The sequence below is a fragment of the Myotis nattereri genome, assembly GCF_964212035.1.
Source record: "Myotis nattereri genome assembly, chromosome: 5".
Lineage (NCBI taxonomy): Eukaryota > Metazoa > Chordata > Mammalia > Chiroptera > Vespertilionidae > Myotis > Myotis nattereri.
In genome coordinates, this window is record NC_138080.1 from 32,675,319 (window position 1) to 32,703,222 (window position 27,904).

Below are 27,904 nucleotides of genomic sequence, written 5' to 3' on the forward strand. Positions count from 1 at the left end.
TGGTATCAGGAATCAATGTTTTTATTAACAGCATCCTCCACGTCCCACGCCGAGGCCGAGACCCCCAGCCCTCGCTTCCCGAGCCCGCCCCGCCCCCGCACACATTCCGCGCAACCCCGTCCGCGCACCTACTACGCCCCGCCTGCGCCCCGCCCTCACAGGCCACGCCCTCATCAGGCCCCGCCTTCCAAGGCGCCGCAGCCAATGAGCCCGCGGCTCCGTATCCGGGGATCCCGGTGCGGCCACCGCCTCCCGCGCACACACGGCCATGGCGGAGGTGAGTGAGCGGGCCGGGGGAGCCGGCCCCCCACCTCCGCGCACCCGTGCTCCCCGCCGCCGGACCTCAGCCACGTCGGGGCTCTGGGCGCGGAGACCCGCCCCGCCCCCGGCTCCGAGGATGCGAGGCGTTACCCAGGGCGCTGCGTCCGTTGGGACCCGAGGGGCGCGGGGCTCCGTCGATAGCCGCCCCCGGCCCTTGCCCCCCCTTCCCCGGCTGCCACATCGCGGGCTGCAGTGCGCATGTGCAGGAGCCGTGGCGCTGGCGGGGGCTGCGGAGTGGGGAGGGGGCGAGGAGGGGGCGCCCGACGGGGGCGTGGGAGGTGCGCCGGGGTGTCCCCTCCCTCCGCTGGCCCGGCGGTGCGCGTGCCGCCCCTCCCCTGCCTTGACCAACTTTGCAGAGCACTCTCTGGTCGCGCGGTCGCGCTCTCCCCGCCCAGACCCTGCTTGGGACCCAGCGCCGCCGCATCCCGCTCTCGAGCGCCCAGGTGCGGGGCACCGCCGAGTCGTCCTCCCGCCAGATGCCGGGCGGGATTCGAACTCTAGGTTTCTTGAGCGCGGGTAGAGTTAGACCAGCCTTTCCCGGGGACTCGAAGTTACTTCTAGGAGCCTCTTCTCTCCGTCCGGGAAAGCAGGCCCAAGACCCTTACCCCAAATCCTTGAGGCGACCCTTACCCCAAATCCTTGAGGCCTGATAGGATTTGGAATTCCGAGCTTTTCCGGTTTATGGATCTGCCTGTGGAGTTTGGAACTGTGATGCTTGACCAAACTCACCTAGGCCATCTGGGATCAGGAGCGACACCTAAGAGCTTCTTGCCAGGTCAAAGCAAGGACGAAAAACTTTCACTTTGGGGGGGTTTCTTGTCTTGGGAATGTTGAGTAAGACAGTGTGGACCTGCTCTCACCTAGGACACTAGTGAGGATGAAATGAGGTAATGCACCTGCTCGGGGCTCAGTAAATGTGACTTTTAGTGCATGGTGATTCCTTCTGGGGACGCAGCAGTTAAGGCCCCTGCCAGACAGGTCCACAGACTCTGCAAGTGGTCCTCACCGAGTGGGTGGGCGGTGCCACTGAGGCCAGCGGGGAGGAAGGTACTCACTCACCCGATGAGGTGCAGCAGTTTCGCGGGGTATTCGGCCTGGTCATGGCCCCACGGCTTAGCAGAACATGGGCAGGTGTTGCGGAGGGCAGGGCTGGCCATTCTTTCCCACCAGGGACTTTCTCAGGGGCAGCAACAGGCTCTGCATTGGTGCCAAAGAGGGTGTGGGCAATTGGGTGCAAGGCTAGACCTCTCCAGCCAGTTGTGGCCCTGTGCTGGGTGCCTGGATCCAAAGGGGTCTTAGAGAGTTAATCCTCCTTTCTTAAGAGGCATTTAGGGAAACAGGCCTCATGGGGGCAGTGGCTGGCCTTACCGTTTGGAGGGAGGTGGGGTGGTTGAGAAAGAGAGAGAGAGAGAGAGAGAGAGAGAGAGTTTGTGTGTGTGTGTGTGTGTGTGTGTGTGTGTGCGCGCGCGCGCCCGCACTCTTGGCTCAGGGGCATGGGTGGTGGTTTTCCTGGGCACCAGGTGTCATTGGGGCAGCACTCTTGGCCTGGAAGATAGCTGTGTGTCATGGATGGAAGGACAGATTCCCCAGCCAGCCTGCCTGGATTGCTGCTGGGTTTGGCTGTTGACTTTGCCTTGCCCAATGTTGAGGCTCTGGAACCCTCACAGCAGCCAGCTGCCCTGGGTGCTCCTGTTACCCCTGTTGACAGTTTGGGGAGGTGCCCCTTTGAGTGAATTTGAGTTGGTTTCCTTGGAGAAAGCCTACATGTGGGGTCCCCTATATACCTGGCTCTGTGGGAGGCCCTGAGGGCCTGGTTGTGAGTAGAAACCCAACAGTGACTGTCCTAAAGGGCCTTAGGGGCTGCTGGTCAATAAAGGCACAAGTGTGCAAATGTTGGACATGGTGACCAGGGCCAGCCTCTGCCTAGGAGACTTGTGGCTCTGGAGCCTCTTATTCTTTGTGACTTGGGGCAGGTTACTGAATGTCTCAGCCACGATTTCCTAATCTCTGAAATGGGAAGAGCCGAGGGCAAGAGGTTGCATGAGATCTGGGTGCAGGGGCTTGCACAGAGAAGCTGAGCCTCATCAAATCACTGATAACCAGCTGTGTAACCAATGAAAATGGCGATGTGTTACCTAGCAGTAAGCACTTGATCAGGATTCGCTGCTTTTTGTCATCTCTAAAGTAGCCATCAGTACCCTGTCAGCACTGTGAGAGGAGAGGCGGTGCTTGAGAGTGGACAGGGTGCTTTGTACTGCTTTCCTCATACCTGAGTACATGGTCATTGTCTTGTGCTTAAACGCCCCCATGGCTGTCGTCATCCCCTCCCTCTGGTCTCCGCCTGGTGGTGTGGTCCCCACAGATCTCTGTCACCCACACCACCCCCCTGGCTCTTCCTTTTTCTTGTGTACTCTGCACCTGGAGGCACTCTGCTACCACAGTGCTGTTCCAGTGCTCCACAGGGCCTGCCTAGAAATGCCCTCGGGGGCTTTCCCTGACCCCAGCTGTGCAGGCCCCCACCCTGTTTTCTCCTTTAATACTGTGTATATCCACTTGTTTGTATCTGTGTCACCAACTAGACTAGGAACTCATGTGGGTGGAGATGGGCAGAACCTGTTTCTGGATTGACCTCCATGCACCCAGTGCCTACTGCCTTTCCTGGCCCAGAGGAAGCACTCGGTAAACGCTGGTCTAATGGAGCAATGCAGGGCTGCCCAGTGGGACCGACCACCTTTGCTGGTGTGGGTGAAGGATGTTTCATTTAACTATTGCTGTGAAATGAGTCGCTTGGAAACTGAGTTTTTCTAACAGTCATTTTATTATTATGTTTCATAGTCCTGAGGGTTGACTGGACTCAGCTAGGCAGTTTTCATTCAGAGTTAGTCATGTGGTTGGAGTCAGGTGATGGCTGGGGCTGGAAGGAAAGCTTCCTTGCTCAGGTGTGGCTGCTGGTGCAGGCCTCCTACTTGTGGCCTGTGTGGCTTGGGCTTCCTCACAGCATGGCGGCTGGGTTCCAACAGTGACTGTCTCAGAAGGTACCAGGTGGAATCTGAGTTGCATTTTACCGCCTAATCTAGAAAGTCACATAGCACCCCTCCCACCAAAGTCACAGGCCCACCCCTGTGGACAGCGAGGGGGTGCAGAACCCCACCTCTTGAAGGGAGGCAAGCATATTAGCATCACATGGGAAGAGCGTGTGGGGTGTACCAGCTTGGAGAATTGGATCTGCCACAATGTCACTGGGGGTTAAGCTGGGAGGGGCTAAGTAGCAATTGGATGCAGCCCTGGAAGAAGGCTGTTCTGTGCCTGAGGAGTCAAGGCTGTCCCCCCTCCAGACAGGGCAGTCTTCCTGCTGATGAGCTTGTACCTCCTTCGTGCGCAAAAGACCTGGCCTGGACACCAGGTTATGCAGCCCCCTCTTGTTTGGGACTAAGTCTCTGGAATGCTGTCTTTCTTCCTTCTTTCCCCCTCCCCCCACTGTTTTTATCCAGAATGCCCTTAGCCAGCTACCCATCCTTCTTTTTCCATCTTGGCAAGAGGAGCAGTGACTGCTGGAATTGTGGTGGTTGTGAACCAGGGGAGGTGCAGGCCGTGGGAATGCCATTGAGGGTGGGCTTGCACTGGAAGTCAGGGAAGGGAGAGGGAAGAAAGTTTGGAAATTCTTTCTAAACTTTTTTTTCTAAATTTAAAACTTTATTTTAGTAAGTATTCTAATATTTTTCCTTTTTTCTTTTTTTCTTTTTGCAAACTGCTTTATTGATGTATGATTCACTTGTTTTAATGTGCACAATCCAGTGGTTTTTAGTGGTTCATAGAGTTGTGCAACTATCATTAATCGATTTTAAAACATTTTCATTGCCTCCAAAGAAACCTTATATTCCTTGGTTGTCACTCCCCATCCTCCTCCCCTGTCCCTGGCACCCATGAACCCACTCTCTGTCTCTGTGGATTGCCTCTTCTGGACATGTCACATGACCTCCATGTGTTCAAGGTCCATATGTGGTAGCAGGTGTCAGTGCCTTGTTCCTTTTCATGGCTGAGTAATATTTTATTGTTTTGTTTGGTATTTCTGTTCATCAGCGGATGGACATTAGGGTTCTTCCCACCTTTGGCTGGTGTGAGAAATCCTGCTATGAATGTTTATATGCAAGTTTCCGTGTAGATGTACAGTTTTCTTTTCTCTTGGATATCACAGGGGAGGAGGAACCTAACTTGGTCCCTTTACTCTCCTAGGTTCTCCTTGGGGTTCCTGTGATTTAAACTGACGAAAGGCAGCCTAACTAATAAGAGTGAAACAAGTAGTGCCCATCACACGGAGAACTAGGTGATGGGTAACTGGAGTGGTGAGGATTTGGGCTTCAGTAGCATCTGAACAAAAGAACAGTAAACTTAGAGGAGTGACGACAAAGGAAAAGGACTGAGTCTCTAAGGGCATCAAGTTGTGGGAAGGTAAACATGGGGGAACTAGTGGAAATTCAGGTGAGTTAGTAAGGTCTTGGTGTGCAGAGTCTCTCTTGGTGCCATCTTGTCCCCAGTGATGAGGGGGCTCTCTTCCTGGTTTGGGGGGGCACCCTCACAGGAGGTTATGTTCTGCTTGCAACTCATCCCGTGTCTGGTTTTCTCAGTTGTCTTCTGTTTGAAATAATGCTTATGCCAGAGTGGTGTATTTTGGGGTGGCATACTCTGAACCCCTAGGAGTGAAATTGCCAGTTAACACTGTGGTAAACTTTTGGAGGAACTGTAGGTTGTTTCCCAAAGTGGCTGCTCCATTTTACATTCCCTCCTGGGTGGTCTGCGTTCTTCCTGACACAACTTGTTCTGCCTTTTTAGTCAGTCGTTCTGTGGCTATGAAGTGGTATCTTACTGTGTTTTTTATTTGATTTCCCCTGATGTTGAATATTTTTTCACATGCTTATTGGCTGGCCATTTGTGCATCTCTGGAGAAATGTCTTTTCAGACCCTTAACCCATTTTAAAATAGGTTATCTTGTTATTAATGCATTGTAAGAATTCTTTATATATTCTAGATGCAAGTCCTTTTTCAGCTATATGATTTACAAGTATCTTTTCCCATTCTGTGAGCTGTCTTTTCACTTTCTTGATAATGTCCTTTGAAGCACAAAAGTCTTTTATTTTTATGAAGTCCAGTTTATCAATTTTTTTTCTTTTGTTGCTTGTGCTTTTGGTGTCTTATCTCAGAAACCATTGCCTAGTCCAATGTAACAAAGATTTATCCCTATGTTTCTTTCTAAGAGTTTGATAGCTTTAGCTCTCATATTTAAGGTCTTTGACCTATTTTGAGTTAATTTTTGTAGATGGTGTAAGATAGGTGTTCAATTCTGTTCTTTTGCATGTGAATATCCTAGTTGTCCTAGCATCACTGTTGAAAAGGCTGTTCATTCCCCATTGAATTGTTTTGTCACCTTTGTAAAAATTCAATTGATTGTATATATGTGGGTTTATTTTTGGATTCTCATTTCTATTCCTTTGATTTAAATGCCCAGCCTTATGCCAGTACCACATTGTTCTGATTGCTGTAGCTTTGTAGTAATTTTGAAATCAGGAGTGTTCTCTTTCAAGATTGTTTTGGCTACTCTGGGCCCCTGGAGTTTGCATACTATTTTTGGAATCTGTTTGTCAGTAGACAAGTAAAAGCCAGCTGAGATTCTGATAGGGACCGCATTGAATCTGTAGATCAGCTGGGAATATTGACATCTTAACCGTATTAAGTCTTCTGAGCCATGAATATAGGTTGTCTTTCCACTTATTTAGCTCTTTAATTTCTTTCAACATGTTTTGCACTTTTTAGAGTGTAAGTTTCTAACTTCTTTTGCTAAATTTATTCCTAAGTATTTTATTCTTGTTGAGGCTGTTGGAAATGAAATTGTTTTCTTAATTTTATTTTTGGCTTGTTAATTGTTAATATATGAGAATAAAATTGATTTTTATATGTTGATCTTGTAATCTGCTACCTTGCTGAACTTATTTATTAGTTCAGATAAGTTTTTAGTGATTTCTTAGTACCTTCTATGCAAGATTATTTTGTCTGCAAAAAGAAATAGCTTTACTTTTCGCTTTCCATTTTGGATTCCTTTTATTCCATTTTCTTGCCCTGACTAGAACCTTCAGTGCTACTTTGAACAGACATGGTGAAGGTGGGCATTCCTGTTTTGTGCCTTTCATCACTAAGGGTTGTTTTTGGATTTCATCAGCAGGTTCTTTATGAGTAGTTTCCATTCTTTCCCTAGTTTGTTGACCTTTTAAAAAAATTTGAGGTTTTTATTATACCACAAGATATACCCATTTAAAATGTGTAATTCGGTGGTTTATAATATGCACATAAAGTTTTAAAACTGTTACCTCTATCTAGTCCTGGGACATTTTCATCACCCCAAAAGGATGCCCAACCCCATCAGTAGTCATCCTACCCCCTCTCCAGTCCCGGCCAACCATGAATCCACTTTCTGTCTCTGGGTTTGCTTGTTCTGGACATTTCACATAAATGGAATCACATACTGTGTGGCCTTTTGTGTTTTCAAGGTTTATCTACCTATTAATGTTTCACTTCTTTTCATGGCTGAGTCATATTCCAGTGTGTGCATAGACAACATCTTGTTTATCATTTGTATGCTGTAGGACTTTTGGGTTGCTTTATCTTTTGGCCTTTGTGAATCATGCTAATGTGTGAACATGTGTGCTTAGTATGGATGCATGTTTTTAGTCTTCTTGGGTATGTACTGGGAATGGAATTAAATGCTGGGTCATTTGATAACTCTATGCTTACTTTTGGAGGAATTTCCAGGTGTCCCAAAAGTGACTATTTTGCCTTTTGAAGGCTGGGACCTTGTGTAATGGGCATGGCTGTCAGTGAATGCCCATTGGGTGTGTGCAGTAGGACTGTGTGTGGGCCTGGGTTACCTGGTCCCTGTGTCCTGGGTGAGTGATAACCACTATAGCTACTGGCTGTGTCAGGCTCCTCACAGTCCCCTGTGGGTGTTGTTTTCCCACTTGGAGATGAGGACACTGAGGCTCTGATGTGGAGAGCTGCTGCATAAGCCGACTTCAGTGCATCCTCTGTGTGCTTGACTTAGGAGCAGGGGAGGAACTTCTAGCAGCTGCATGCCTGGTTCCACTATCAGTGTTCCCTCCTCAGCTCCTGGAAGCAGCTCACATGTGTTATCCCCCAGAGTCCAGGTGAGGCCACTCGGAGAGCCAGGCTTGCTTTCGGTGGGCCCTAGGCTGGTTGAACTAACCCTGTTTCTCTTCCTTTGCAGGCCTCCTCGCTGGAGAGGCAGAGCCCTCAAGTGGTCTCCTGCCTTACTCACAGTTTGTGCCCCAGGGAGCCCGGATTACCCACAACAGCAGGTGCCTCCTTTGCTCCCACCTTCCTCCTGCCCGGGGCCGTCAGGGCCACTGTCATTGTAAGAGACAGAACCTTGCTCAGCCTGGCAAGACAGAGACGGTGTGCAGACGGAGTCCAGGGACAGGGGTACAGACAGAGTGGCCAGGACTCTCTCCCATTCTATATTGGGGCCAGGCTACGCAGGGGAGGATCAGAGCGCCTGTGTCATGGCTGAAGGAAAATGGAGGGGCTGAGGGAGGTAGAATGGGTGCTGAGTGGGCACCACCCTTGGGTGCCCTGCACATTCCCTGAGCTGGCCACCTGCCCCCACCCACCTGGCCCCTGCACTCCTCCTGCTGCTGTGTGCTTTGGACTCACTTGGAGGACCAGCCTTGGCCTTCATGGCTCCATGACTTGGGTTGATTGAGACTTTGTTATTTTGTTTGTAAAATTCAACTTACAGAAGACCAATCATGTAGCGATAGCAGTGGACACATCCTGGCTCTTTGGGGAAACTAAAAATCTGGTAACATCTACCACCCATTGGGCTGTGCATGGGACACTGCTGTGGTGAAGAGGGAGAAGAGGGGACTGGCATTTGTTGGGCCTATTGCGTGCTATTCATTGGCATTCTCCCTGTACTGTGCCTGCAATGACTCCCAGAAGTGGGTGTACAGCGTCACCCTTGTGTTTCCTGAGCTGAAGGCCTTGCCCAAGCCTTGCAGGCACCAGAAACCAGGTGTGGAGCCAGCTTTCTTGGGTCCCTGTGCTCTATTCATGCTGACTTATCTGGGGCTCATCTCTTCCTTGTCCACTTACTCTCTCCCCAGACCCTTGCAAGCATCTGTGGTCAGGAAAACACATCCCTAAAATGCCTAGCGTTCGTGTGCAGTTAGCCAGGTGTGCTCTTGTCAGAAGTCCTTCTGTTGGAAGTTCCCACATTGTAGACTGACATTGCTGACTGCATGCATGTATAGACACAGCCACACACACACAGCTTCACATATGCACACAGCCTCATAATGCACACATGTATACATGCACACACACAGCCTTACACGTACTTGTGCACACGCATCCACACACTACATTCAGATGAGCACATGTCATGCATGTAGGTATACACAGCTGCATACACACAGCCCCACCACGAGCACACATGCAGGCACATGTGCCTGCACACATGTGTGCATGTGTATAAATGCACATGTACAGCCTAACACAGCTGCATTGATGCACATGTATGCACAGGCATGGCCTTTCATATATGCACGTACACACATGTGCACTGGCCCCCCACTGTGGGCTTTGTCCCTGGTGGCAGTTGGGCCACTGTTGCTTTTTCTACCTCAGCCATCTTCAGTCTCAGTGCGATGATGGAGATGGGTGGGGTGAGGAGCTGATGCAGGTGGTGTCCCTCTATAGGTGTGTCAATGGGCTCTGCAGACCAGCAGTTCAACCTCGCCGAGATCCTGTCGCAGAACTACGGCATCCGGGAGGAGTGCGAAGGGACCACAAGACGCCCAGCACAGCCTGAGGAGGAGCTGGACAAGGACTTCATTTCCCAGGTACTTGGCTCAGCTGAGCCCTGTACCCCATGTGGGTGTAGTCCTGCTGGGCAAACTCCACAATTTCTTTTGGCTGAATTGGTCTGCAAGCTGCACAGATTCTGCAATGACAAGTTCTACATGCACATCTGTTTGCAAAGTTCCAGGCCCTGTGCTAGAAGCTGAGGTCACAAGGGACAGGGCAGCTTGTCTTGCCTTCAAGGGGCTCTAGGGTTATAGAGTAGTGGGGTGGCTGGACATTAAACCTACCATTCTCAAACTTTTTGGCCTCAGAACTCCCCACGCTCTTAAAAATTATTGAGGATCTCAAGCAACTTTGATGATGCAGTAAGCCCATTGTTAATAGAAATAACAGATTTTTATGAAAATGAAAAAATAACTTTTCCAAAACAAAAATAAAATTAAGGAAGAGCGGAATAGTTTTACATTTTTGTGAATCTCTGAATGCAGGAACAGTGTAAGAGAATCCAGCTGCTGTCCTGGCAGATGTGTCTGTTGTGATGTGTTCTTCTGGTTGAAGTGTGAAGCTGACTTCATGCAGATGATCATGAAAAAAGGGTGGAGAATTTAACAACCTTTCAGATAGTTACAGTTATTTTTTGATGCTGGACCAAAATTCAGCAACTAGTCATTTTGTAAAGGGTGATTGCAAAGTAGATACAGTAGCCATATCAAGCGAGCTTCCTGTACTTGGTTATGTCACAATCCAATGATCTTGAACTTGCTGTGGATCTTAACCCAGGTGTAACCTTGTCCTCTCTGCACTGATGACATGTTTGCAAAAACCCTGACTTTCTAACAAGTAGATCTTCCACATGTTGACAGTTTACAATATAAAATCTAAAAACATACATTTGTTAATACCAGAGACCTGGGGGCTTAATCACCAGACATTTATTTTCTCATAGTTCTGGAGGCCAGAAGTCCCAGATCAAGGTCTTACAGGACTGTTTGTGGGGAGGCCCCTTCCTGGTGTGCAGACACTGTTCTTACCAGGTCCTCACATGGAGGGGAGAGAGTTTGCCTATCAGATCAGAAGTCAGAGCCCCACACTCATGATCCCGTTTAACTAAGTATTCCCATAAAGGCCCATCTTCAGATATAGTCAGTCAGGTTGGGGATTAGGGACCCAACATATGAATGGGGTGGGGAAACACAAACATTTAGTCCATAACAGTACCAACACTGATTTTATGAGACGTCTTTAAGTATTGGGATTTTTTTTTTTAAGGACTAACCATCGGGCATTTGTTTAGCTTGGTGTCATGGATCACTTGGTGCCAATTTGCTCTTATAACCAAAACAAATGTCTTCTCTTCAAAAAAGAAAAAAAAATTTTTAAAGTTCAACATGAATTTAAAACTTCTCAGAACTCTTATACCTAAATCAGCTATTTATTAGCTAAATACCTAGGTCTAGATTTTCTTAAAAGCTAAGGTAAAAGCAGAAACCCTTTTATTTCGTATTGCCTATTACCAGAGGCTGTGGGAATTATCAAGTTCACATTGTCAGATCCATGTTTCCCAAAATTAGAATTTTTGCTTAAAAACTCATTTTACTCTCACAGCAATCACAGCAGTGATTTCTTTGGACGTAGCCTTCCACTTAGTTTGTGTCTGAGATGATGTCTGCCTGGTACCAGCTGACAGACTGTTGTTGTCTGCCCGCCATTTTTTTTTCTTTTCTTTTTTTTTTTTTTTTTTTATAATCCTAACCCGAGGACATTTTTTCCATTAATTTTTTTAGAGAGAGTGCAAGGCGGGAAGGGAAAGAGAGAGACAGAGAAAAACATTGATGTGAGAAAGACATCAATTGATTGCCTCCTGCATGTGGCCCAACCGGGACTGGGGATTGAACCTGCAACCCAGGTACATGCCCTTGACCAGGAATCAAACCTGTGACCCTTCAGTGCTCAGACCAATGCTCTAACCACTGAACCACGGGATATTCATAATTGAAACTAGCATCTTTTTAAAACTGAGTGGGTGGCAGTAAGGAACATGCATTGGCGACTCACACACTTTGTGCTCCTGCCTCCACTGCAGGATGCTGTCCACGGACCATTGACTGCTCCATCAGCACAAGTGATGGAAGTATTGGCATCATAATGTTGTGAAGGTCCCAGGGAACCTGGGCATCTTTGGGCCACTGTGTGAACCCCTCCAACCAATGCATAATTAGAAACTGTGATGTGTTATACAAGAGCTTGGTTTAGAGGAAGGGCTGGGAGGAAGCTGGGTGGTCTTCCACAGCAATGGAAGTCTCGGCACAAGGGCAGGGCAGAAGTTGGTAGGGGTGGCAGATGTTGACCCCAGAAAGAATGAGAAGCAATGCTCAGGAGGCTGGAGGCTGACCGTGACCCCTGGGGTCAGGACAGAGTGTGGTCAGAAGGAGCCGAGGTTTACAGGAGGGTGAGAGACCGATTGAAAGCAATACTGGAGAGGAAGGTGGCAATAGTTTTTGTTTCTTTCTTTCTAATAATTAAATGTCTTATTTCTGGCCCTGGCTGGTTTGGCTTAGTGGATAGAGTGTTGGCCTGCAGACCGAAGGCTCCCGGGTTTGATTCTGGTCAAGGGCATGTACTTTGGTTGCAGGCTCCTCCCCTGCCCACACCCTGGTCAGGGCTCGTTCAGGAGGCAACCAATCAATGTGTTTATCTCACGTCGATGTTTCTCTCACTTTCCCTCTCTCTCCCACTCTAAAATCAATGGAAAAATATCCTCGGTGAGGATTAAAAAAACAAAAATCCTATATAATAAAAGGCTAATATGCAGATCAACCAAATAGCAGAACGACTGGTCGGTATGACATGCACTGACCACCAGGGGGCAGATGCTCAACACAAGAGCTGCCCCCTGGTGGTCAGTGGGCTCCCATGGGGGAGTGCCGCTCAGCCAGAAGCTGGGCTCATGGCTGGCAAGTGGCGGGAGCCTCTCCTTCCTCTTTGGCAGCACTAAGGTTGTCTGACTGCCGGTTTAGGCCTGCTCCCTGCAGGAAGCGGGCCTAAGCTGTCAGTTGGACATCCCCTGAATGCTCCCAGACTGCGAGAGGGCACAGGCCAGGCTGAGGGACCCCTCTGAGTGCATGAATTTCGTGCACCAGGCCTCTAGTAAATAAATGAGTGTCTTATTTTCGTTTATTTTCTATTGGATGGGCTTTGAGTATTCCCTGGCTGGTGAGTTCAGTGGTTAGAGCATCGCCCCATGGACCAAAGGGTCGCAGGTTCGATTCCTGGTCATGTATCTGGGTTGCAGGTTTGATCCCAGGCCCCAGTCGGGGCATGTGTGGAGGCAACCAGTCGATGTGTGTCTCACATTGATGTCTCTCCCTACCTCTCTCTCTTTCTCTTCCTCCCTTGCTTTCACTCTCTCTGAAAAAGCAATGAAAAGTATATTCTTAGCTGAGGATTTTAAAAAAAGAAAAAGAAAACAGTGTGAGTAGTTCTGGTGTTCCCAATCCTGCCTTCCTGTCCTGACTGTGCTGGGATTGTTCTGGCTGTGCATTGTTGCCCAGTGAGGGCTGATAGCATCTCTGTCACACTGATTGGGCATCTGTCTCTTTACTTAGTGTACTGAGTGCTTTGTAAAGTCAGGTGGATGTTGGATTTTCCCAGATGCATTTTCCACATTTGTCCAGACATTTATATGTCTTTGCCCTCCTGATTTATTGATGTCATGAGTTCTGTTAGATTTCCAGATAGCATGCCATCCTTGCTTTCCTGGAATCAAGTCTGAACGGTTTTGAGCAGGGAAGCTTTTCTGGGCAGTGCAGTGTGGACTGAGAGGCCAGTCCTGGCTCCACCCTTTAAGGCTGGTGACCTGGAGCACATACCTGACCTCTCTGGGCTCTGGTGTCTTATCTGTGCTATCCTGGGGGTTGTAAGGGAGTCCTTGGGTAAAGGTCTGGACCTGGGGTCTGCCTGGGGTGAGTTGCCAGAATGTGACAAATTGCCCCTGGTTGTGGTGGCTGAAGGGGCTCAGACAGGAGGATGGGGAGCTGAACGCCTAGACAGCCTCTCCTGACAGAGCCCTATTCCCCCTCAGAGCAGTGACATGCCCCTTGATGAGCTGCTTGCCCTCTATGGCTATGAGACAACAGACCCCATCTCGGAGCGGGAGAGTGAGGGCAGCGATGCCACAGCCACCCTCCCAGACATGACCCTGGACAAGGTGAGTGGGGTCTCTTCCTGGAACTTGAGGGAAGATTTAGGGAGGGCAGGCACGAAGGCCCCAGAAAAGAAGAAGTGCGAGGCCTAGATTACTTCTTAGAGGGGACTCTTTTGCTCCCCAGGGTCATAGCTGGTGCATTCAGGGTTAGAGTGGCACAGAGAGGGAGCTGAGATGAAAAGACTCTGACCACTGGCCACAAGAGGGGCGGAGTGGAGGCTGGGCTGGAGTCATGCAGCTGGGAAGGGAGAGAATGAGTGAGGTCCCGACTCTCCAGTCCTGACAGGTCAGGGGTGGTGCCAGGAGGAGGGCTTTATTACCAAAGCTGAAAAACAGATGCACAGGGAGAGAGCAGTGGCTGGGGGTCTAACCATCCCAAGGCAGACATAGGTGATATTCCTTTCTGGACTGCAGGGTGTGGGCTCAGGGACACAAGCATCCATGCTGGCAGCCTGGCTGCCCTGCCCTGGCCCCTAGTCTCATCTGCAAAGTGGGAAGAGCAGCCCCACGTGAGCCCTTGCTGTTCCCAGAGGGAGGACCATCCAGTTAGTGTCACCGTTGTTGTTATTAGTGTTATCTTAAGATTGTTAAAGCAAACTGCAAAAATGTTCTTTACTTTTTGTTAAAAGGAACAAATAGCGAAGGATTTGCTTTCAGGGGAAGAAGAGGAAGAGACACAGTCCTCGGCCGATGATCTCACCCCATCTGTTACCTCCCACGAGGCTTCTGACCTTTTCCCTAGCCAGAGTGGACGTAGGTGTCCTGCCTGCTCCTCCGCTTGGGCTGGGGCGAGCAAGGCTCTAGTGATGCAGACGGGGGGCCCTGGGCTACTCGGGGGAAATAACTCAGACGCAGACGTATGGTGCCGCTGGGGTGCCCTGTCTCTATCTGAGTCTCTTTGGGGTTTTCGTCTCCCTGGCCAGTGAGCCGAGACTCTTTGGCTTTAGTTTACAGGAGGAGGGAATGTGTTGATTCCTATAGCTTTTGGAATCAAAAGGCCTGTCAGATGTGGGGGCAGTGTCCCAGCAGCACGAGGTGCTGGGGGCTCACAGCTGGCAGTTAGCAAATCCCCACACCTTTGCCCATGGCGCACCTGTCATCTGGCCAGGGCTTGGGACATGCCTCTTCTCAGGAGTGGCATGGTGTGGGGGTCAAGTGGATGGAGAGTGGGATGGAGGCTGCAGCAGGGAAGACCTGGGATCCACTAGCTGGGGAGCTACCCAGTGCCACCGATGCATCTCACCTGCATCCCCTTTCCCAAAGCCCGCTTCCTGACTGGCACAGAGAAAGAACTGGGCTCTTCCACCTCATCGGACACTGAGGAGGACCCTCTTCCTGCCAACAAATGTAAGAAGGTATGTGGCCCTGACCCTGCAGCACCTTCAGCGTGGGTCTCTGCCTGGTCCTGGGGCGAAGACAAATGCACAGCCTCTGAGAAGTGGGCTGCTCTGGGACTTGGCCATGGTGTTGGGACCTTGGGCCCGTGCTGCTGTGGCATTGGCTGGCCTGGGGATGTGGCCCCAAGGTCCTGTCCTGAGTGCTTTGAGCTGGGCATCAGGACACCTGGGTCCTTGGGCCTCATCCCCTTGATACATGACTGGCTGTACTGAACAGATGGACAAGTAGATGGAGAACATGGTGACTCACACCCACACACACACCCAGGTCTCTGCCTCCCGTTCTCAGACCATAGGACTTGGCATCTGTGGAAAGATTGCACCGACCAACACAGCCCTGGGCTCTGAAAAGTGGCTGGGCCTCCCACCTGCCCTGACTCTCCTGTGCCTTTGCCTTTGCAGGAGATCATGGTTGGGCCTCAGTTCCAAGCCGACCTCAGCAACCTGCACTTGAACCGCCATGGTGAGAAGAGTAAGTGGGGCCTGGATCATGGTGGGGACAGGGAAAAGAAGATGAAAACCGCACTCCAGTCAAGAAGGAACTTGCTGCACATCCAGTCAGACTTAGTTCCCCAATCCTCTGAGGGCTCAGGCTGGCTCAGGTGCCTGCCCTGTGCCAGCTGTGGCAGCAGGCTTGCAGAGTGCTCAGTGGGCAGGAGGAAGTAAGGGAGACTTGCCTCCTGCCCAGGGCTTTGCACTTTTCTCTGGGCACTCATGCTCTTCCCCGCTTAGCCCACAGGCCTCTCCTTTACCTGTCTGTGTCCTGTCTCAGTACCCTCCAGAACCAGTGTCCCTCTGTCCGGCTTTGTCTTTCAGGGTACTCCCTAACTTGGACTTGATATTTGTATGCCTGTCTGTAGAGGCTTTTGTTTTTTAAGGTAGGAATTGTTGCCTCCATTTATAGGTGAAGAAAACAGGATGTGAAGTCATTTACCTACTGAGTCTTGTTTTTCTTGCCCCACAGCCTCTACAGGCTCGGGACTGGCACTCATTTTTCAGGAGGCTTTTCTAGATAATTCAGCAGCCAGGGTTGGGGGTAGGGTGGGACAGACAAGGCAGACAGAGACCCTTGGTAAAGGGAAAGGCCTCCCAGGGCAGAGGCTGGGATATTGGTGTGATGATGTGCTTGCTTTGTTGAAGGCAGTTTGGGCAAAGGATGGCAGACAGGAAGGTGAAGTTAAGCTGGGTCACAAGGGACACTGCAAGTGAATCTCTGCATCTGACCACACCTGGGACCCTCCCCCAGAGAATCGCGCCTGTACACACCTTAGCCACACCCTTAGAGGGGCCAGAGCTGTGCCAGCTTTGGTCTGGACCCTAGCCGTGGAGTATGTCCTGTCCTTCCTCTGACCCCCAAACTTGCCTATAGGGAACAGGTCTTTGGTACTGTGGGGATGGGAGCTGGCCTCTCACTCATGTTACACTGTGAGATTAGACCCATGTGTGTGGCATGTGCATCTTGTGTGTCATGTTCCCTGTATGGATGTACTACATTGGTCAGCTCTTCTCCTATTGGCTGATACTATGGTTGTCTGCAGCTGTGGTTATGAACATCCTCAGGTGTGTCTTAGTGGACACACTCATTCCTGGATAGATGACTGAGGGGCACGTGGGGGCCTACATTAGGTCTGTGGATGCTGCTTAGAGGGCTCTACCAGCAGGATGCGCGTCTCCAATGGTCCACGTCCTCATCAACACTTGATATTATCTTTCTTGTTGCTTTTAGCCCTTTGGATGGGTTAAGTCATGTCTCTTGGTAGCTTTCATTTGCATTTCTCTGATGAGTAATACTTGGTCTACTGTCTCATGCGAAGAGCCTGCTCCAGGCCTTTCCCATTTTTTTAAAAAAATATATTTTATTGATTTTTTACAGAGAGGAGGGGAGAGGGATAGAGAGTTAGAAACATCGATGAGAGAGAAACATTGATCAGCTGCCTCCTGCACACCCCCCACTGGGGATGTGCCCACAACCAAGGCACATGCCCTTGACCGGAATTGAACCTGGGACCCTTGAGTCTGCAGGCCGACGCTCTATCCACTGAGCCAAACCGGCCAGGACTGTCTTCCTCTTTCTTATTTGCGGGGCTCCTCCTGCCTTCTGGATGCAGGTCCTGTGTGGGCGCTGTGCTCTGCACGTTTTCTCCCAGAGTCCAGCTTCCCAGTCAGGATTTTAGCCCGCTGTGTGTGCTGTTGAAGGAGTCGCCACAGGTCTGGCAGATAGTCTCCTTTATTGACTTAATTTGATTTTTGTTTTATGATTGGAGGTTGGATTCTGGGTCCATTTTACTCCCCATATGAATATTCAGTTGCTCTGGCACCACATATTGAAAAGGTAATTTTTCCTCCACTGAATCGAAGTGGTGCCTGTGTCGAAAAGTAACTGTTGGTGGTGAGTGCGCTGTTTCTGGGTTTCTGCTTCCACATTGGGGTATGCAGGTCCTCTAGCTGTGAAGTATTGTTGCATGTTCATGTAAGTTTGTAAATTAGCTTGTCTGTTGCCGTGACACTGCCTGTCATTTTATTTTGTGTTTGTCCTTGGCAGGCTTTGTGGTCAGGTAAGCTGGGTGCCTTTTACTAACATCAGGGAGAATTTGTGTGAGATTGTTATGATTTCTTCTTTATATGTTTGGAAGAATTCCTCAGTGAAGCTGTCTGGGCCTGGGTTTTACTTTAGTTTCATGTTTGTGGAAGAAGATTTTTAGTTACAAATTCAATATATTTAATAATATAGCTCTATCTAGAGTTTCTGTTTGTTTTGATATGTTGCATTTTTGAGGCATTTATCCCACTAGTAAGTTATTAACTTTATTATAAAAAAGATCGTAATATCCTATCTTCCTAATGTCTGTAGGATCTATAATGATGTCCCCTTTTTGAGTCCTGATATTGGTATTTTGCATTTTCTCCTTTTCAGTCCCTCTTGATCAGTCTTATTAGGAGTTTGTTACTTTTATTGCCCTTTACCAGGATTTTTCTCTGTTGTCTGATGGCTACTTAATTCATTTTTATCATTTTTATTTTTATCTGTATTTCTTTCCTCATAGTTTATTTCATTTTAGTTTGTTATTCCATAGTTCACATTGTGATAACTTCTCCCACTCAGGGGTATTTTAGAAGCATTCTGTTTAATTTCCAAACATTGGGGAATTCCTAGTTATCCTACTGTTACTGATTTCTAGTAGAAGTCCAATGAACATACTCTGTGATTTCAGTCCTTTGAAATGAGTTGAGCCTTGTTTTATGGCCAGTATTTAGTCTATTTTGTAAATGCTGCTTTCTGTTTTTATATTTGAAGTGTATTTTCTGTGTATGGCATATTTTTGGATCTAATTTTTTTTAAATCCAGTTTGATTCTCTTTTGCCTTTTAATAGAGAGTATGTAGTCCAGTTACACTTTGGACTATTTTTCATGCAATTGTGAAAATAATTGGGATAAGTTACCATCTTCTGTGTGTTTTTTCTTTGTTCCATCTGTTCCCCCCCCCCTTTATTTTAATTGTCTTCTTTTTGATTAGTCAAGTAGTTTTATTCTATTTTTTCCTCCTCTTTGATATGATACGTTTTCATTTTTATATTACCTTTTCAGTGATTATCCTACCTTATGCTGCAAGAATTTTTAAAACATCAATACTTGACTATTTAGTCAGGGGCACTGACCTCATCTCCCTTAGATTGTCAAATAAAAAAATGGCAACAGCCAACACAAATAATAGCTGTCTGGTGTGAATAAATCAAAATTATACAGTATACTTTATTTTAGTCAGATTGGCAAAACACGTATTTTTTGGTGTGCTGTAGAATTTTAGTAACTAGTTTATGTGCGCCATGAGATGAGAAAGGTTGAAAATTGCTGCTTTAAATACGTGCATTCTAATCCCCTCATCTGTCCTGCCTGTTGTGCTGCTGCTGCTTCTGCAGGAACTGCATGTGCCACAGTGACAACGTTGTGGTTTTCATGCCTGATGTTCCCTATGCTTATTCACAACTGCCTGGATAGTACTGTTCACTCCCTCCAGCTTCCATTTGGGATAATTTCCTTCTACCTAAAGAACTTGCTCTTTAATATTTCTTGTGATGTTGATGAATTCTTTCAGCTTTTGTTTATCTGGAAAGTTTTAATCTTGATTTCACTTTTTAAAAAATATGTTTTTATTGATTTTAAAGAGAAAGGAAGGGAGAGGAATATAGCGATAGAAACATCGATGAGAGAGAAACATCAATTGACTGCTTCCTGCACGCCCCCTACTGGGGATGGAGCCCGCAAGTTGGGCATGTGCTCTGACCGGGAATTGAACCAGTGCAGTGACCTCTTGGTTCATGGGTCAATGCTCAACCACTGAGCCACACTGGTGGGCTGATTTCACTTTTGAAGGGTATTGTCATGGGTCTAGTTTTCTAGATTTGCCAGCTTTTTCTTCTCACGTGTGAACCGTTTTGTTCCATTGTCTTTGGTATCTGTTGTTTCTGTGTAAGTCAGATGTCTCTTACTGTTTGTGTTGGAAACCTTGTTCATTGTTTCCCTGCAGGTTGATTACATTTTCTTTTGTCTTCTAGCATTTTTACCAGATGAGCCCAGATGTAGTTTTCTTTGACTTTGTCCCTACTTTTTGTGATCTGGAGTTTGGTGTCATGCATCAGTTTCGGAGAATTCTTGGCCATTGTCTCTTCAGATTTTCTTCTGTCCCATTTTTTGTTCATGTCTTCCGTGACTCAATTATACAATGACTGTCTTCTTCATCCCCTAGCTATGTTCTCTTCAAATTCAGTTTAATTCCTTCTCTTTAATTTTTATTGAATTCTTTCAATTTAATTGATCATGTCTTCTGCTATGTCCAAGCTGCTATTAGAGCTGTTCAGTGGGTTCGTAAACTCACAGGTTGTATTTTCCAGTCCTGGAACGTCCATGTGATTCTTTAAAGTCCTGTCTGCTAACTCTGATTTCCAGCCATTTGTGGATTTACCTCTGTTCCATGGATTTTCTCTCACATTCACATGCTAGGCAGGTGGAGGGCTAAGGTTGCAGGATGATGTTATTTTATTTTTTCCAGAGAGTGGCCTGTGGTCCTCTTGGGCCAACCACCCTGGCCAGGCTGGGACTTGAATCAATATGGAGGGGCTCTTGCATTGGGAGAGGTCACATCTCCTGTGGTTATCGGCACCAGCCCAGGAGTTGTTGGTTCCCAGTCAATTTCCCAACCAGAGACATTCCAACACAGGAGCCATTTTTCTTAGTGTGTTTTTCACTTTCTGGCCACTTTCTGGGCAGTTTGGTTTGTGGTCCCTGTGACTCTTCCCTAGTTAGTGAAGAGGTGCTGGCACTGGGGTCTTTCCAAACTCGGCCCTGCGATCTCCCTTCTGTCTCCCCATCAGGTCCCTCCCCAGCTAGAGGTTGCCACCCACTGCCTGCATGGGACAGGGCTCCCCTTCCCTGGGCAAAGTGCACTCAAATGTGGCTTGTGGGTTGCAGTGGTTAGAGTGGCTGTTACCCAGCGAGACCACTGGGACCCAAGCTCTCACTGCCATTGAGTCCAGGCTCTTCGCTCAGCTTCCTTGGGACTCTGTTGTTCAAGACTTGCAAACTGTGCAAATGGCTTTACCCTCCCTGACCCGTTACCTACAACTCCCTCCCCTAAGGCCATGCCCAGAAGTCCCCCCTTCCTCAACCCAGACTACCTCCTGCCTCCTCCAGGAGGCTGCCTTGGATTTCCCAGCTGGGAAGCACCCAGTTGGCCTCCCACAGCTTCCGCCTTTTGTTGTTGCCCTGACCACCTCTGGCCTGGAGGGGTGTGTAAGGGATGGGTCCAGGTGACAAGAACTGGACATACAAATTAGCAACTGTCCTCCGGAGGTGCTGTGACAGCCAACCTGGTGGATGCTTGTGGGGAGGGAGTGTGTATTCTTCGAGGTGTGGGCATGGAATTTGTGCCCACTGCTGACCCTGGCACTCCCTCTAAACAGTTTATGAGAATGATGACCAGCTGTTGTGGGACCCCAACATCCTCCCTGAGAGGGAGGTGGAGGAGTTCCTGTACCGGGCAGTCAAGCGGAGATGGCACGAGACGACCGGGTCTCAGCTCCCAGAGGGAGAAATGGTGAAAGATAGTGAGCAGGTAGGCAGCATGCTGGGTGGTGTGAACACCCCCATATCCTTGTCCCGATGGTGGTGTAAATGCCCCTGCATGTTCCCACCTTGATGGTGAGGTAAATGCGCTCTGATAGCCCCACCCCAATAGTGATGTGAATGCCCTCATTATCCCTACCCTGATGGTGTGAACACCCTGAATATCCCTGCCCTGATGATAATGTATATATATGCCTCAAACATTCCTGCCCTGATGGGGTAAATGTCCCCAGTATATCCATCTTTTTTTTTTTTTAAATATATTTTATTGATTTTTTACAGAGAGGAAGGGAGAGAGATAGAGAGTTAGAAACATCGATCAGCTGCCTCCTGCACATCTCCTACTGGGGATGTGCCGCAACCCAGGTACATGCCCTTGACCGGAATCGAACCTGGGACCCTTCAGTCCACAGGCCGACGCTCTATCCACTGAGCCAAACCGGTTTCGGCAGTATATCCATCTTGATTGTCATTTGAACACCCCCATATCACTTCCCTGATGGTGTTATAAACATTCCCCATATCCACAGCTGATGGTGGGGTGAACACCCCCATATATCCACCCGGATGATGAATTAAATCCCCCCCAATACCCCTGTCCAAATGGTGTGTGTACCCCTATATGCCTGCCATGATGGTGGCATGATTGCGCCTATTTCCCCTCTATGATGGTAGGGTAAACCCCCAATATCCTCGCCCTGATGGTGGTGTGAATGCCCCATATGCCTGCCCAGTGGTGGGGTAAATGCTCCTGCTATTGCTGCTGGTGAGCAGGTGGGAAGAGACTTTCTCTCCCCCAGGCGCTGTATGAGCTGGTGAAATGCAGTTTCAATGTGGAGGAGGCTCTGCGGAGACTGCGGTTTAACGTGAAGGTGATCCGAGGTGAGTGCCCTGCCTGCCCACCCCCACCCTTACTAGCTGTCCTGGTCTGGGCACTGCTGACGCCACTGCCTCCTCCTGGTTGTAGATGGGCTCTGTGCTTGGAGTGAGGAGGAGTGTAGGAACTTTGAGCATGGCTTCCGAGTGCACGGGAAAAACTTCCACCTAATCCAGGCCAACAAGGTGAGGACACAGCCCATCCTGCTCCCATTGGGCTGCACCATGGCCTCCTTGGGGCTGGAAAGAACCTGGGAGCCTGGGCACATGGCACCCTACACCCCACAACATGAGTTTGTGACTCCCTTTACCAGGCTCTTGAGGGTCCTCTGAGCTGAGGGCGAAAGCCCTGGTTTCCGCCTCTCACTCCTACATGCCTGCTATCATGTTCTAGTCTCCTCTGTGAAGCCACTTCCTTCCCCCAAAGAAGGCTCCAATATGGGAAATGAACATGATGGCATCTCAGTCTCAGAGAGCTCCACCACCTGTGCCAGAGCCTGTGCTGCTGTACTGACTGCCAGCCTGGACCCCACTCTCAGCCTCCAGCCATGGGGAACAAGGGTCTCTTAGTTTGATCGAACCAAGGAAATAGGTCTCTCCTGCCACCTGTGACAAATGCTCATGACCAGAGGGGCTGCTGAGTACCAGGGCCCTGCCCTCCCCTGGACCTGAGTCCACCTGTTTTTCTTAGACCTGAGCTACTTTTCTTCCTCTGGACCTGAGTCCCCATGTCCTTCCTAGACGTAGGTCCCTCTCCCTGGATTCTGGCTGGATATGCTCCTATGACACTGTTTCAGAGTCTGAATTTCCCTTCGTCTTGCCATGGCTCTCTCTCCTCACCCATCTCCTAGTGGGTTTTTGCCCTTCTAGGGAAGCAGCCCTGGCCCCTTCCTCCTATTCATGGTGCCACAGCTTGTAGAGAAGCAGGGCCTGGCTGCAACCTAGCTCACATTCGGGGCTTCTGTCCTCTCTTGGGAGGTTGGAGTAAGTGAGAATCTGTGCTGGGACAGAGGATGCTCAGCTGGCCTGCCCAGTGTCGTTTCAGGTGGCACTAGATTCTCTAGGCAGATCAGCTCCCGGGTGGCCTGATGCAGTGCGCTGTTCCCTGCATTTCCACTGCAGCCGAGGCTGCTTCTGTGAGCAAAACTTCACATGCATCCCTTCCACATGCCTGCCCCATGGTTACCACACACGCTTTAAGTTTGCACCTACCCTGGCCCCACGGAGGCTGTGACGCTCTCACTATCTGTCAGACCCCCTGATGCACAAGGGTGTCATTGGGAAGAGGGGACAGCTCGTGTGTGCCCTGCCTGCCCCCCGGTTCCCAGGCCTCCCTGGGCTCTGTTGTCTGTCCCTCATCCTGGGGACCAGCAGGTTTCTCACATGGACCTGTAACAGCCCTGACCTTACTGTGGGGCTCATCCAAAGTGAAGATGCCCCAAGAGGTTTTGCCAGGTGGCATCCAGCTCCATGCTGGACTGTCCCTTATCTTTCTAGGGTGCTGTGTATGTGACCTGAGTCGGGGTTCATGAAGCCCCATTGTGTCCTTTAATGGCATTTCATGTGCTCATGGACAGCTCTCCCTTGGGGTGTTAGTGATGTTCCGTGGGAACAGCAAGCTTGGCCAGGTTGCATGTTGTCCTCTCTGGGTAGAGTCTCTGTCCCTGGTGTCTGCACGAGGGCTCGTTTTCCCTCTCTCCTGGGCCTGCGATGAGCAGAGGATGAGGTGGACACTTTTGGGAGCTTGGCGAGGTCTGAGGAAAGGGAAGTGGACACTGGACACATGGACCCAGAGTGAAGAAGAATGGGGTCCCATGTCAGCAGGTGGAGCTCTCTGAGATTGAGGTGCCATGTTCAAGGCAAAGGATGAGCCCTGGACATGGGGGTGGCCTGTGAGCCTTAGATGGGGGCTGGAGGTGGGTTCAGAGGACACTGGGGTTGTGGCAGGTCTTTGAGAGCGCTGGTTGCTGTAACCTGTTCCCGCTGCCCTGGGAAGCGGAGGGAGCTGGGCGTGTGGGGCCCAGATGACACCACACTGTCCCTCAGGTGCGTACAAGGTCTGTGGGCGAGTGTGTGGAATACTACTACCTGTGGAAGAAGTCTGAGCGCTATGACTACTTCTCCCAGCAGACGCGGCTGGGCCGGAGGAAGTACGGCCCATCAGGAACTACGTATGTGTGGCGGGCTTCCAGCAGGACCTGGGGTCAGGGGACGACTGGGAGTCCCAGGGAGCACCTCCCGCCTGCGGCAGCTGTCTCTCTGCAGTCCCCCATGGTGCCATCTTTCCACAGGGATACAGACCAGGACCTAGATGGCAGTGACCCCGATGGCCTCGCCCGTCCCCGCTCCTCACCGCCCCTGCCCCCTGCCGCTGATGGCCTAGGCCCTGAGCAGGACCCTCTGGCACGGATGCACATAGGTAAGAATGTGGGTGGGCCCCTATCTTTGGGGGAGCACCCTTGTAACGCACTCTGACCTGTGCCAGTGGACACTAAGGAGCAGGTGTCTGGGAACCATTGTCACTTCACCCCGTGAGGTGTCACACATGTGCATTGTCATCGGAGCTTGTTGGTTTCCCATATGGAGAACTGTGTGCCCTGCAGCCCAAAGTAGGGTCTCCTCTCGGCCCCGGGTGGTTGGGCCCCTCTCTGGGGCTGGGGTGTGGGACTCCTCTCTGGATCCCAGGTAGTTGCAGGGACTCCTCTCTGGTCTAGGTGGTTGGGGCTCTCCTTTCTGGGCCCCAGGTTCGAGGACTTCTCTCTGCATCCCCGATGGTTGAGGGGGCTCCTTTCCGACTCCAGGTCAGGGGGCTCCTCTCTGGGTCTCTGGTGGTTGGGTGGGCTCCTTCTTGGCCTCATGTTGGGGGGCTTTTCTCCGGGCCCTGGGTGGTTGAGGAGGTGAATTTCTGGTTCCAGGTTGGGGGCTGTTCTCTGGACACCAAGTGATTGGTGGTGTGGAGGGGAGCTCTTCTCTGGGCCCCTGGTTAGGGGGCTCCTTTCCTGGTCCCAGGTTGGGGGTGGTTCTCTCTGGGGGTGATTCTCTCTCTCCAGTGGAGAGGGCTCCTGTCTGGGTGCCAGGTGGTTGGGGGGCTTCTCTCTGAGCCCCAGGTTGAGGGGGCTCCTTTCTGGGTTCCAGGTTGGAGATTCCTCCCTGAGTCCAAGGCCAGGGGGCTTCTCCCCAAGCCTAGGTTGGGGGGCTTCTTTCTGGGCCTCAGGTGAGGGTTGCTTAGCCTGAGCCGCACGTGGGAGGTTTGGGATATCTGAGCCCTCCCCAGCATCCTGGGCCCAGGGCTACACCGGAGCAAGACAAGGCCCAGTTAGTAACTTCAGTTTCTGGAGGTGAACACAGAGGGAAGGACAAGGACCTTTGCTCTCTAAGTCTACTGGGCTCGGGTTTAGATTGTCCCCTGGTTCCAGAATCCGGTTGGTCTCATATTTGTCTGGAAGGGCATCCACATCTACCCATCCCGGCGTTGCCGGTCATGCCCCTGTGTGCAGAGCTCCACAAATTGCACGTTTACCTTGACTTGGCAGTGCGCTCAAGCATTGTGTTGTTGTTTTGAATCTGTTGTGTTCTGTTCTGTTTGAAAAACAGGAGTCACAACCTTCCAAGGCAGGGCCTTAGCCTGGGTACAGTTTAGTGTAACTGGTTTCTTTTGTGGTCATGTGTATTTCATGTATTTGTGTGAAAACATCAGTGACGAGGGGTCTATAGGCTTTGCTTTCCCTGACAGAGATTTGGCTGGAGCCTGCATAGGTTGCATCCTGAGGACAAAAAGTGTGATTTTTAAGCTAATGCACCTTAGCCAGGATGGTTGTGGATCCTGGGAGGGCTGGGCGTGGCTGCTGCTGGGGCCTGGCCTCAGCCGCGTTCTCCCCTTCTAGAGCCACTGAGCATGGACGGCGTGACTGGCAGTGTTGGTGAACCCGAGGGAGGCTCCAACAGCCTCCCATCCTTGGAGCAAGAGCCCTGTCTGTTCCAGCAACTGGACACCCCGCCAACTGTGCCCGTGCCCCAGCAGCCCCCAGCCCTGGCCGAGCCGGCCTTCTGCCCCTCCGCTGCAGCTGCTCCAGAGCCCAGCACCAGCTCGAGACTGGCTGTGGACTTGGCCCTGCCAGGGGCCCTTCCTGAGGAGCTGCCCCAGGTCTCCAGCCACGTGGATATGGATGGAGAGCCCGAGGAAGCTGTGGCCCCTGCACAGGTGGCCTTGTCGGTCACTGAGTTTGGACTCATTGGCATTGGGGATGTGAATCCTTTCCTGGCTGCCCACCCAGCGTGCCCGGGCCCTGGGCTGCACTCGGAGCCCCTGTCACAGTGAGTGCAGCCCCCACCCTAGGGGCCCCCAGCCTCAGGCTGAACTGAGGAGAGCGGGAGGGGTCTGCCCTGAGGGCCCGAGGGTGGTGTGGCCCATGGAGCAGGCTGTTTGTTTCTGTAGTTTTATTCTCTTCTTTTAATTTGGCTTAATTTATTTTTTTGACTAGGTAATAACATTCATATGGTTCAAAACCCAAAAAGGTACAAATGGGGCCAGTGCTAGTCTCCTCCCACCCCTGCCCCAACCACCAGCTCTCCCAGGCACACGTGAAAACACGGTCTGCTGGCGGGCACGGTTGGGAGCCATGTGTTTGGCCCACAGCGCTCAAGCCGGGCAGTCTGTGGGACTGGACTGACCCTTTCTTGGTCTCTCTCTCGGTCTCTCCCCTCACTGCAGCTGTAACGTGATGACCTGTTGATTCCTGGCCACAGGCGGGTGTGTGTGGCCTAGACTGGACTTGGGGCCACTGTGGGTCCTGCCTCTGTCAGTCTTCCCGACCCTTTTCCTCGTGGGCCTCGGGTAACGCCATCTCTGCTTCAGAACACTTCAAGGACTAGGGTGAGCAGTGGCAGGGCTATCAGCCCTGCCCCTCGCCACACAGCCCGGCACCCTCAGCACCTGGCACCACTGCCTGGCTGCAGGCTGCCTCCGTGGGACCTGTTGGGCAGCTGGGTGCAGAGGGCCCGGCCCCCTCTGGCCAGCAGAGGCAAAGAAAGGCATCCCTGCCCGTCAGGGAGATGGGGAGACAGGGCAGGACGCCGCCCCCCCACCAGCAGCCTCTGCCCAGGGAGCCCCCCAGCACCTGCTTGGCTCTGTCTCACTGCACCTGGCAGGGCCATGGGCTGCCCCAGCCCAGGGGTCGGTGAGCAGCTGCTACTCGGTGCCAAACCCCACGGGGCACAGAGCCATATACCTCGACGTTGGCCCCGCCCCACCTTTGACCTCACCCACTCTGTCCACTTCAGGAAAAGCCGCACTTTACGCCCACCTGCCTCCTCTCTATCTGCCCCAGGGCTTCTCAGCAGCCTCCTGGGTTCCAAGAGACAGGTGACTGACACCCCCTGTTGCCTGCAATGCCGAGGGGCCAGGCTCCAGCCTGTTTTTCTGACCCTGCGGGTCGTATTTCTGTTGAAGCTCCCCAGCAAGATGGTTTGGGGTCCTGGTCCGTTTCTTCCCCCACCTCCCTCTTTTTATTTATGTTTCTGTTTACAAATAGGAGTGGGGTCCTCCAGGGGGGCAGGGCAGCACCCCCAGCCATTGGGTGTCATCAGGAGAGTTTTGGCTAGAGCCCATCTGCAGAGTTGGACTCAACCTTCCCTGTCACCCCACCAAGGACCACACTGTGAAGTGAAAACTGCCTTGAATCTCTTGCTGTTTTATTTATTAAACTTTATTTGAAGCCCCGTGGGTGCCTCGTGGTGGACTGGGCAGGGTGTGTGGAGGTGCCGGGGAACCACAGGTCATCCTCGCCACGTAGTCACTTGATGGGCTATGTACCAGGCATCGTTGAAGGATGGGGTCATGGTCCATGTCAGGACGACCGATGTGAGGGAGGTGGTCAGTTAAACGGAGGGGACATTTAATCTGGAAGCTGAAGGAGAATCATCCTGTTTTGGTGAGGGCTGGTGTGAGCCAGGCTGAGGTCACCACCAACGCAGAGGTAGGCAGGGGCCGGAGTCCCAGGAAGGAGGTGCAGGCCGGGAAGGAGGGAGAGCAGCTGAGGGTCTGGGTGGGCCAGCCAGCAGGTTTTGTTCTGAATCCCCTGGAGGGGTAAGCAGGGACTGGGTCGATGTGGTTTT

General features: G+C 50.8%; 1 protein-coding gene across 1 annotated transcript; it reads left to right on the top strand.

Annotated features, from left to right (window-relative positions):
- The first annotated feature begins 264 nt into the window (after positions 1-264).
- MIER2 (MIER family member 2) lies at positions 265-27,509 on the top strand. The gene is made up of 14 exons (XM_081092998.1): positions 265-277; positions 7,595-7,685; positions 9,088-9,230; positions 13,274-13,399; positions 14,026-14,149; positions 14,660-14,751; positions 15,196-15,265; positions 20,752-20,903; positions 21,715-21,796; positions 21,882-21,976; positions 23,837-23,961; positions 24,082-24,209; positions 25,675-26,104; positions 26,502-27,509. The coding sequence occupies exons 1-14, from the start codon at positions 269-271 to the stop codon at positions 26,521-26,523; spliced, it is 1,689 nt and encodes a 562-aa protein (XP_080949124.1). The 5' UTR covers positions 265-268; the 3' UTR covers positions 26,524-27,509.
- The last annotated feature ends 395 nt before the right edge of the window (positions 27,510-27,904 follow it).